Source organism: Dendronephthya gigantea, unplaced genomic scaffold (genome assembly GCF_004324835.1).
Source record: "Dendronephthya gigantea isolate DGI-Jeju-01 unplaced genomic scaffold, DenGig_1.0 000104F, whole genome shotgun sequence".
NCBI classification, from domain to species: Eukaryota; Metazoa; Cnidaria; class Anthozoa; order Malacalcyonacea; family Nephtheidae; genus Dendronephthya; species Dendronephthya gigantea.
The window spans coordinates 258,210-270,833 of NW_021163114.1; the positions used below are offsets into that span (position 1 = coordinate 258,210).

The 12,624-nt window shown below is 36.8% G+C and overlaps 1 protein-coding gene across 1 annotated transcript; it reads left to right on the forward strand.

Moving 5' to 3' along the window:
* On the forward strand, positions 1–10,979 carry LOC114534678 (serine/threonine-protein kinase pim-2-like). Its single transcript, XM_028556152.1, has 15 exons — positions 1–82; positions 199–248; positions 818–854; positions 971–1,020; positions 6,492–6,555; positions 7,039–7,076; positions 7,428–7,485; positions 7,691–7,734; positions 7,890–8,050; positions 8,187–8,284; positions 8,463–8,510; positions 8,928–9,303; positions 9,733–9,915; positions 10,139–10,220; positions 10,583–10,979. Exons 3-15 carry the CDS (start codon positions 822–824, stop codon positions 10,878–10,880), a joined length of 1,533 nt encoding a protein of 510 aa, XP_028411953.1. The 5' UTR covers positions 1–82; positions 199–248; positions 818–821; the 3' UTR covers positions 10,881–10,979.
* Positions 10,980–12,624: the final 1,645 nt, after the last annotated feature.

Here is a 12,624-nt window from a genome sequence, read left to right on the forward strand (position 1 = left end):
AACTTTTAACATTATTCATGCATTTTTTCTTTCCCCTCTGTCCAGGAATATCAATTCTAATGATTCTCGGATCTCCTATAAGGTATGAATTAGTTATTTTCTTTTGTGGACGGTTCTGTGATTTTAAGAATGAATTGGAAATCGGGAATTAAAGCAGTACTTAATTTAATAAGCTTATAAACGGTCTAATTTTCACAGGAGGAATCAGTATTTTCGTTTGAAGAAGAAACGTTTGAGAGATCTCTGAGGTATGATCTTTATTTACATTGCGTCTAGCTATAACATAAGGATGTTTTATTATATTTACACGTGTTTGTCTTCATTTTTGGGAAATATTATTCATCTGTGATACGAAAAAATAACGATGATAATAATACATATAATATTTTATTATAAAGTATAATAATAAAAAGGTATTCCTTGCGTCACGACAAACCATACAAGTGCTTCTTACTCATTTAGCTACCCTCATCTTTCAACGTAAGGGGGAGATGTTAAGTTTATATGGAATTTTTTTTTGTGTCAGTAGGACAAAAAATTAAGCAAACTTTCTGGGAGCGGTTGTTCGAAAGGCGTTTAGCTTAAACGGTGCATGAATAAGCCAAAGTTTAAAAATACTCTCATACATCTTGTATACGGCTTTGTAATAAAAATTTTTGTATAACATTTTTACATTTAGGCGTATGAATGGCCTAGAATTGGGTTCTGCGTGTTTCTCGCTCTCTAAATTTTTAAGACTGCGCTTCGATCTTTAAGAGAATTTTTGTTTAAAACTTTTTAACATTATTCATGCATTTTTTCTTTCCCCTCTGTCCAGGAATATGAATTCTAATGATTCTCGGATCTCCTATAAGGTATGAATTAGTGTTTTTCTTTTGTGGACGGTTCTGTGATTTTAAGAATGAATTGGAAATCGGGAATTAAAGCAGTACTTAATTTAATAAGCTTATAAACGTTCTAATTTTCACAGGAGGAATCAGTATTTTCGTTTGAAGAAGAAACGTTTGAGAGATCTCTGAGGTATGATCTTTATTTACATTGCGTATAGCTATGACATAAGGATGTTTTATTATATTGACACGTGTTTGTCTTCATTTTGGGCAAATATTATTCATCTGTGATACGAAAAAATGTGACCTTCCACGGGAAAACGTACGTTAACGATATTTCGTTGAAACGGCAAAACGAACGGATAACGAACGGGTAGTGAACGATTTGTCATAACGTTTCAACGAACCCAAAAAACGTTTTGACGAATTCAGCTAAAAAAGTGAACGTTTAAAGTCGAGAATACGAACGGATAAATAAACGTTCAATCTGAAGCCGTTTGAACGTTTTATCTTTATGAACGGTTTTAACGATCTAGTCTGAACGCCTGTTGCGCGTATGATTGACGCAAGATATTATTGACTAATTAAAAGAATAGGAAATACTTTCAAACACGTAACATGTGTTGGCGCAAATATGCGTGTACATAAAAAGCTATACCTTCATTTTAATGCTTAACTAAAATTATTAGCTATACTACCTAAATCACAATATTATATACTTTATATACATATATACATTTGCATTTTGCATCAAAATTCGGGTTTATTCGTTAGAAAGCCTTCAGTTATTAGTACAAATTATCATCGTTATGTCGAATTAATCAATGCATCATCTGCAACTATACCCATCAAAATATTCAGCGCGTGTTTATTTGCAACAACGTTACAGATGTTGTAAATCTCTCCACGGACAAACTATATGTATGCATGGGTGGTTAAGGACATATATAAACACATCATGCATGCATCCGTTTTATTAACACGGCTCTAAACCGAGAGTAAACGAAGATTGCCATAAATGGCCTGGCTTCGATAATAATATCATAGGCAATGTCATCGGTCACCGTCTCAGTTTGGTTGAGTTTCAGCTACTGGATACATATTTTATGTTAAACTAAACACAAGAGATTCCATTGTACACTTTTACTTGTACTCTTTGACGCGCAAACGACTAAATTAATTAGCGCAAGGATCAAGTTGTTTACAGATGATAACCAGACATTAATAACAGTTATACAGAATATCGCATACGGAAAGTTCGTTTGTATGCGAACCAGCGTAGTAACGTGTGCTTGCATGCTGTCAAAACTTATTTGGTATCAATAGCCTACTACATTAAATATCCAAACCATTTATGCACGTGAAAATCCACATTTAAATTTCAGCAATGCATTGCGCGGTAATAAAATATTTAAAATATAAGCTTGAATATTTACCTAGTGCACACAATATGTTCCGTGCGGCAATAGCCTCTAGCTGCGGTCAAGCTTGTCGCGGAATGTCGCCTGTACACACTACACAGTACTGTCAGTAGCAACTAAGGGCATCATTATACCTTAAGAATATTTTAAAATATGATAATAATCTATTTTATCGACTGCATGCACCATCGCCATATTTTGTTCGCAAAGCTAAAGCTGCAATGTCCTTATTTCTGCCGCCATATTTTTTCATATAAGTGATATGTTTTGTGACCATACGATGACGTTTGCATGTGTTATGACTTATGAACCAGTATATCGCTAATTAATACTTGTGATATTAAATTAGCTAACTAAATTCTTGGTGGTCACTATATTCATCAGGAAATATTTTATTTCCCCCCAAATATTCGACCATCTACATAGTTAACTGTGTAAATACTTATGCTAGCTGCATGAGCCTAACAATAGTGACCTAAAGAAATAGAACGCGTAAATTAATGGGATAATTTTCGAATCTTCATTTCAAACGATCGCGGCAATCCGCAATCCTGAAGGTCCGAAAATCCGCCCTGCAAAGCAACTTAATACTCAACCCCGGCAGCAAGAAAAATTGCACACTATTTTCACTAAAGCATATAGCAATAGCAGACGGCCCATATAGAAACCGTGTTTTTAAATCACAAAGAGTGCAAATAATTTTCTGCAAAGCATATAGCAATGCTGACGCCCATATAGAAACGACAATGCCAAACGCATGCACAGGGGAGTTTATACTCACCATTTTAAGAAACAAACGATCCTCAAGATCTTCGAGACATCTACTTGTGACACAATTTGTGCCTCCTGCTTACAGTAAAATTAACTAATCAAGATTAATTAAGACATGCATGAAAGCATTAATCCATTTTGTCTGGCGAAATCTTTTTATATCATATAATTATATATATTTCGAGGTAGCATCTACCCTTTTTTTTATGAAAAATGTCAGCAAAGTTTGTAAACAATTGTTGTTTCAATGTAAGTAAATGCATCCTATAAATTGTAACCACCAAGCTAACAACTACTCTAACCTCAGCCAAGCCATTTTAAAGGTCTGGCAACCTTTCATGTCATGTTTGTTCGGAATGATTGGATGATCGTGGCCCAACTTGATTTCACCGGCCATGATAAGCAATCTAAAGGGTTATATTGCAGTGCGCATTTATATCCGAATACATTTTACTCGCGTTAACATATACATAAAATGCAATTGAGAACGCCTTGTTATATACAATTGCATGATCATCTATATGAAATCTTACTTCGAATGCGTGTCATATTTCGCGATATATGCATGGATCAATAGAGAGCTACAGTTTAGCCAAGCAAACACACTGAAGAAAAAATACCTTAAATCGAGCCAACCGTCATACGAATTCTGTTGATGATCTCATTGATAAGCCGGATTTCAATGCTTGGAGGAAAATAATTGCAAGTGCGCCTAATAAAGTGGCCCAGTCATGACTTTCCTTATATCATAGCTAATGTTTCATTTAGTGTTCATACCTGGTATTAACCTTTATATATGCACGCGCTAAAACGCCTTGACTTCTCCATAGATGCTAATATCCACCGAGTATTTGGGACAGTCTTCGCGAAATTATTGGTAAAGATCTTTACCCGCGCGCTCATGCACGCATAAACAGTTGATAGGCGCCATTTCAAATTTGCTCATTTTGCCGCTCTAGCTGGCAGGCGTCAAAGTGCAATGACCATGCATAATTGCAATTTAATATCCGGAATGTAATTTCCCAATAAAGGAGCCCAAATCAAAATTAGTTAAAATTTTCCTGTTTCCCAACAGCTGATATGTTGTCCAAGCAAGATAAATTCCAATGCTCCTTTTCTGATGAATTATATATAGCGAAATATATGTAGCAAAATATCTGAAAGGTCAAACTTAAATGTTTGTAAACGTTAGCTTGGCAACTTGCCCTTTAGGCTTGTGCATGTCAGCCCAGTTGTGCGCAAGGAAGGACTGCACGCACTTTAAAACATAGCGCAAAACTCAACCTCACAAAACACGGAATTTTTTTTGTAATAAACAATGTCACACAATGAACATCATTGATATAGGTTCATTACTTTCATACAGTCTCTATCATTTATACGATTTGAGTCTTTTCCGCGTTCCACGTTTCCGATTCGAGGAGCAAGTCGAGAGAAATCAAATTACAACCAAAATATACACGGGGAGTGAATTGTGCTGAAATGTGCACATATCAATATATATGAAGTATTTTTTTGTGAATTAAGAGTCTAAATAAATATTTACAATGCATGAGTTATATTTATGCCATAAGTTATATTTATGCAATTGCCACCTTTCAACATGCCAGCAACGATCGAGCCAGATGGCTTAGATCTGGGGAGACAAAGATACCTTTTTAAGGAAATAAGACAATTTTGTAAGCGGGGCACTGAGGATCTTGTTGCTCCGGCTCCAGTTTTAGACTAGATGCACGTACATATTTAAATTGCTATGATATTCATGCAGTGGCGAAACGAACAGAGCCGAGGATGGGGTCTTGAGCTATACTTGGTACTGCGGGGTCCCTTAATTCGCTGTTTGTCATAAATCACGTTTTGCTTATACTATGATGTTTCGTTATCTATCCTGGCCCCCAATAAATGGGGATCTCTTAGTTCTCCGCGTCGTAACCCTACCGAACGCGCGTTGGGTCACTGTATTTATGTCTTCAAATATTAGCTAGGGTATTTCAATTGTTGTATAATTTGTAGCTATGTCAGACTGCATTAAAAACAACGAATTTCAAGCTAGATAAGTTTATCAGATGTAAATAAATTAGCTAAATACACATGGTTCAAAAGTACGATATTAATATGTAACACGCAAAATCCCTCAATTCATTTTAAAATCTGGTTTTGTCTGTTTACATACATTTAGAGACTTCCGACAATTATGCAACCTAATTAGCACCTTGCCAAGGCATATTATGGCTCGTAAATGCTAATATATTGCTTGCGACGTTATTTGTGCGCGCGGTGAAATTTGGCTTATGGAAGCTACAGAAGTATAGTAAAGCACAAACTCTAACCATTTAGTGCATTACCGAAATTCAAAAGACGATAAATTTTTGAAAGAAAGCTTACGACGTGAAATTTGACGCTAATGAAATAATTGCATGCACTGAATGTTAATAGCCTTCATGTCTGCATGATCATGACGCTAAGCATGAACCATAACATGAAGCGCACAAAATAGCATTCGCGATTAGGCTAAAGGGATATTTCCTTTACAAGCCTTCTACTAAGGAACTAAATACGTTTCTGGGAGTATTTCTGTGTAGCACATTCTGCGCTTTCTTCTACAAAGTTGTAACATTGCAAATGTTTAATCTAATATGTTGAACCAAATCCAATGCGATTGAACGAAATTCCGGCAAACGTTTCAACGAACGGTAAATCAAACGGTTGAACGCTTTTAGACCAATTTTCAAACGTTTTTTCCTAAGCATTCGAACGGGCAATTTCGAACGATGAACGATCTCGAAAATCGTTTCAACGAACGCTTCAAGCGTTTGAACGGCAAACGAACGGATAACGAACGATATTTTCGAACGAACGAAATAGCGTTAACGTATGTTTTCCCGTGGAAGGTCACAAATAATGATGATAATAATACGTAATATTTTATTATAAGTATAATAATAAAACGGTATTCCTTGCGTCACGACAAACCATACAAGCGCTTCTTACTCATTTAGCTACCTTCATCTTTCAACACAAGGGGGAGATGTTAAGTTTATGCTGAACTTGTTCTAGTGTCAGTAGGAGAAAAAATTTAGCAAACTTTCCGATGCCTGTGAGAAGTGGCCTTCCGCAGAAATCAAACCTTCTCCTTTATGATGCCTTTGCAATGATCTTTCTCTTGAGCTACACGCCGGGTAGCTCATAGGAGCAAGCGTTGTTAGTGTGTATTTACCATGGTAATGTCAGCATCGCAAAGGCGTAGGTTTGAATCTAACAAGGCAACGGTACCTGACAACTTTTTTCTCGACTATTCCTGGCTTGAATTTGGGATGCATGAGTAAAACTTAATATATTACGTAACATAAGACTTAAATAAACGTAAGTGATTTACCTTCTGAATATATAAACCTGTTCTTTTATTTGGGGAGGTTACAGACTTTTACCACTTCAAGTCCCCTACATTAATACAAAATATCTTTTTTAGTGCTGGTAGTGTCCAGTGTTCATTTGATTACATAAACGCGTCTCAAATCTCGGAGTATTCTGAGGTAAAGAACTTTTTAATTTTAGGTTGTATTCTAATTTTTTCCTGATATAATTCATGATTCGAAACAAAGGAAATTACTCTAGTTGATGTTGTAAAATCCGTGAATAAATATTCTAGGAAGTAGTATGGTTATGAGATCTTGAAATGACACATGTTATTATTTCCAAGGCGCGTCTTTGCTGTTTGAGTTTGAGAAGTCAGTTCAACTCTCCACTTAATCAGACTTTGAAACAACTTGCACCAAATGCACCAAATGTGGTATAACAACTGCCTAAATAGACAAAACACTTCTCGACGTTTCGACCTTAGGGCCTTCGTCAGGACAGTTATTTAGAAGACGCTGCCACGCTGCTCTTTGGTTATATGATACTTTGAAACTGATGAATCCAATTATCTCGTATTAAGCTGCCATCCGCTTAACATTGCTCGTTCGGCTGAATATGACACAACTGATGCAGTGTTTCTTTGAAATTTACTATTTCAGTTTTTACGCTTCTTTGACATGGAGTATTCCTGGGATTGGTAAGATTTTATTTATCTAAGATTTCAGTCTTTCAAAGTGCTATAGTTTGAGGGTTTTATGATGCGTTTTCTAAGGCGAATTTAGTGGGGCCATCCAAGGGCCGCGGAAAATTGCTAAGTGTGCGAAGTGTGCGCCAGCCTCGATCAAAATTTAAAACACGCCCCTGTTTGCGCCTATCTTTAACTTAGCGCAATAATTCTGGGCACCCTCTATCATATACGTCGACAAATATTTAGCTTCATTTTTGTACCGACAATTAGGTAGTAAAAAATAGGGCAGCAATTTCTAAATGCGATATTCTTCATCTTTCATTATTTAACTAAATATTCTTCAGTTTCATTAATACACAGTGGAAACCAACATTCTGCCGGTGAACTCTTCCAAATCTCACAGTCGTCTCAACAAATGGTAAGAAATGAGCAACTTACAATCCAAAACTCTTTTTGAAGATTAAATTTATCTCAAAAATAACAATGAAAGATCGGCAAACTTCAGTACTTTTGATTCTAACAAATTTTTGTTCAATAATATTTTGATATTAATGCAATTAGATACGAACACAATAAGCACAAGTCAACTCACTAATCCATAACGATATTCTTTATGTTTATAGCTTCAATCTTGCTCAACTGCAGTTCCAGATAGCACAAATGAAAGGTAGGCGCGGTATTTATTGATAATTTAAGATGGTGTAGCTACATGCAGTCCGTAAAGTAAACAAACAAGTTAACAACAGCTGTATTTATTAAAATATTCCCATTACACTCTTCAATTTAGATCTATTAAAAAATTTTTCAATTTATATTCCCAAGCATCTATGACGTGAAGAGAAAGCGTAACATTTTGAAAGAAAAACTCATCAAGTGGAAAATCATGAAAGAAAGCCAAGTCAAACCTTCCCAACCTTCAAATGTGCCACGCGTCACTAGAGTTGTCGATGGGGAAAACCTTGTTGAAGTTTGCAAGTCAAAAGGCAAGTCGATTCTAACGTTATAGAAATCACGAACCTATTTTTTTAGCATTTGTTTCTTTATTCTAAAATCCATTCTACTTTACATATTTCTTTAGTTATTTAGTTGTATTAACAAGCAATTGCTTTTGACTTTCAGGTGTGACATACTACTATATCGAAAATGGCTTGATTGGCGAAGGTGGATTTGGTGGAGTTTTCAAGGGTTATGCCATAAAAGGAACCGAAAAAACACCGGTAATTCTTACAAAATGTCTCTCCTTCCAAAAACAAACAATCCTCGGCATTATTTGCCATATTGCCCTGCATGCTTCTGAGATGAAGTAAAATGCCCAAATCTTACTAGTTGTCAGCCATACCGTTGAATTTTTCAGGAAAACCATCGATGTAAGTGGTTAATTTTTTTTTCTCTTAGGTCGCCCTGAAATTTGTAAAATATAAAACGGTTCGTGAGTATCGCAAGGTGAGTAACAGTAAGGTCGTAGAAACTCCACGAGGTTGAAGTTTTGGGCATAAGAGATGATATAGCATACAGTCCGTGAAAATTGAGTGTTGCAAACATATTAAATGATTAATTTTGTTAGCCGTTTCCACTCATGACGACGTTGAATTACCATTTTGAATCAAAGAGTTATCTAATTTCCAGGCTGAATTTCAAAATTAATTTAAGTTAACCTAAAATTTCGTGAAATCAGCAATGGTTCTTTGATTGTATCAAAGATTTGTGTAGCATGAAGAAAAGTAATCATTTTCGCATTGTCCACCTGCACTTTTGAAACAGCGGACAGAAACGGGTACTGTACTAGGACACCCTATCGAACAGTTGTCATTCGTTTGCTAAACAACGATATCGAATTCTCCTACAATTGTTCTTTAACAGGATAAAGACCTCGGTGATGTACCAAGTGAAGTGTATTTCCTGAAGAAGATGAAAGATCATCCAAATGTCATCAAGTTCTATCATTATCAGTCTTTATCATCTGAGGAATTTGTGATCATTTGCGAAAGACCGACTCATTGCGAAGATCTCCGAAGCCTCATGTGGGACGTAGGAGGTTTCTTCACCGAGGATGAAACTCAACAATGCATGAAGAAGTTGGTCAACGTTGTATTGGCGATGTCCAAGAAGAACATCGTTCATCGTGATCTGAAATTGGAGAACATCCTTTATGATTTCGATACTGGTGAAATCAAGTTGCTTGATTTTGGATTTGCGGGCTATAATAAACCTGGCAACCTAGTTGACGCATTCTGTGGTGAGTAAACTTTCCAGGAATGTCATGAATAATTTACCTCTGCAACCTCGTACCAGCGTGGGCCTTGGAGCGGAGGTAAAAAGACCCTGGGTACGAGGTTGTTATCTCTGTTGTCTGAGTTTTAATCACCAAATTCCGTTCCCATGCACCTTTAGCGTGAGATTTTGTTATCATAAAACAAATTTGTCTTTCCAATTTCTCTTCCAAAGTAGCAATTCATCAGCTATATTGTTAAAAATCCTTGATCGAACCTGTGAGAATTTACTTTTTCAGGTTTCAAAATACTGGCTTTAATTTTAGTCAGGTTTAATCTCTTGTAAAACTATCAACCCCAGTAATATTTCTCATTTTCTTAAATTTCAACTTTTCCGGTCATTGCTTAGTAGTTTTATTATGGTTAATTGCATTGTACATGTTTTATTCCCTCAGGCACTCCATACAATATGCCTCCGGAATATATTCTGCATGAATTGTATGATCCTTGCAAGGAAGCTGTGCGGTCTATTGGAGTCATGATATATGAAATGTTGCACGGCGAACCACCTTTTACGGATTACACAACATTTGCAGATGTTATCTCAGGACCGCCAAAACTGGATGATTTATCTGAAGGTAAGTTAAATTCATGAAATTATAACAGGTTAGAGAAAGCCGGAAAATATAGAGATCAGCATTCATACATATATTCCCGAATTCCCTTTTGAAGTTGGAATGCATATCAATCACACCAACCGTTGTTGCTAAGAATATTTAAATCTTGCTTGTTGTTTTTTCGTTTTTCTCATATATATGACAAGGCCATCCAGGATTTTGTATTCGAATTTTTTATCTGTAGATTTGCAAGACCTAATGAGAAAATTATTTAGCATGGACCCAGCGGCCCGACCAAGTATAAAAAAAGTTGCAAAGCACTCCTGGTGAGTAACTTCACCTTCAACTATAAAATCAATATGTATTTCGGAGACGGTGTGATCCCGAAATAGTGCAACAATATGCCTAGGTTCCTGGTCAGTGGTCCCTGCGACGATGTAAACGTGCTTTACTGATATTGAATACTGAGTTGTTAGATCATTAGATGTTTGTTACTATCCACCTTTGCTGGTTGCGAAGTCTTTGCAACGTTATTTCTAACTCTGTTTAATCGTTTACGCTTTGAAACAAGGCTGTATAGTTGTGAAAGTTGTTTTGCTGTGTCTATTAGCATGACAATATTCTTCAAATCATCAGGATTAGGCGTCTATAGCAACAATTATAGAAATTATGTTTTATTCTCTTCAAGGTTGCGAGTAAAGCGTTCATTCACTGAACGACTGTCATCCTTTTTCCGTCGTATTTTCCACAGACGTCGTGGTTCGTACGACGTCTCTGCCGTGGTGATGACAAAACAAACGTCATCCCAGGCTCTTCACCAATCACTTGGAAGCAAATCACCAACAATCAGTGGCCAGTCATCTGTTGGCCAGTCATCGAACCAATCCCAGATAAACAGTCAGGAATTGTTGGAGACGTCTATGGAAGAAAATTACCAGGAATGGCCGATCACTGTCGATGAGCCGGCCAGCCATTGCGACCAGTAGTTACCATTCTGATGACAGGATATTCAGCTCCAGGTTTGTGGCTCCGGGTTCGCGAAAACGGAGCTGGAGTGGTTAGTTTTCATACAAGCCGATGTGGCCGCTTCGCTTTGGAAATCGAAAAATTTAAAAAGGGCCTTAATTTTTCTTTTTTATATATATTCTTAAGAACATGGCCGAAAATGAGAGTCTTATTTAGTAGCTCCGTAAAGTTGGCTTTTTTTTAAAGTTGGCGCAAAGTTGACTGGTCAGCGGCAGCTTTATAAAAGTTCGATTTACTAGCTTTACGACGAGTTTTTGTAAAAACTCAAAGATGGCCATTCGAGAGACAGCTTATGAGAATATCCTTATACTTCTAACCTTCTAAAGTCTAGCCGTCTGCTTTCATGCATGCACCCGTGACATAAATTTAATCCGGATCCCTTCGCGAAGGCAACCGTAGCCCGGTTACTGCGTTTTTCCACATAGGTTTATTGAACTGTAAATGTCATATGATCAATGTCAATGTAAATGTCATATGATCAATTGTTATATTGATCATATGACATTTACATTGACATTGATCATATGTGGAAAAACCTATGTGGAGAAACAAATATTTGCAGAAACCGGGTTAGTTGCCTTCGCGAAGGGATTACATTTATGTCACGGGTACATGCATGAAATCAAACGGCTAGACTTTAAACAAGTTGCCTGTCGTGATTTCGCAAGCTAGAAGAAGGTTAAAAGTCTGATATTCTCATAAGCTTTCTCTCGAATCGCCATCTTTTGGTTTTTACAAAAACTAAGCTAGTAAATCGAACTTTTATAAAGCCCTGCCGTCGCCCATGCCGCTGACCAGTCAACTTTGTGCAAAAATTAGCCAACTTTACGGAGCTATTGCGAGCAAATGAAATGAAATAAAACTCTCATTTTCGGCCATGTTCTTAACAATATAACAAAGAAAAATAGCCTTTTTAAATTTTTCGATTTCCATTAAAAGCGAAGCGGCCACATCGGTTTGTATGAAACCGGTTCGCGAACCCGGAGCCAGCTCCGTTTTCGCTAACCCGGAGCCACGAACGCCAAGCTGAATATCCTGTCATACCATTCTGCCATCAAATAAGACATCTCATTGGTGGCCAGTAGGAAGAACATATTTGCGAGCAGTGTGGACGAACTAAGCGAATGCTCTGAACTTATACAGCTATGAACTTATTCATGTTTTCGGTAATTGGTCAGTCATCCTAGTGTCAATTGTTCTTTTTGGTACTCTTCTTCTTCAATGGTCGATCAATCGAAGTTGGACATTTACCTGACCTGCACCATTCCGGAGAAAGTTAACATCACCATGTGGCAGCCACTGGCAGAGAGCTGCTTTGATCAACCAGAAAGTGTCAACAATAACCTATGAATCGTCTGAGAGTATTCTGCTGAGAAGTCTCTCAGCCATTATAAGACGAATGCCAATGGTCTGACTGTAATTGCAGGAGAGTAAAGGAGCATTATTGAACTAGTTTAGAGAACAGGCTGTGCAAATGTTTGTATAAGATCAATTGCAAACATCATTGTAAATAGTTGTCAAGTGCATGAAATTATGAATATATATCATTATATGATGGCATTGTAACTTGTAAGTTTGAATTTTTCGCAGTGACTACTAAAACAAGAATTCTCTGCAGGCGTCACGGCTTGATACGTCATTATGTATAAGATCTATTTCAGGTTTACTCGAGTTTTTAAAAGCTAGCTTTTAGCTCTTAGATTA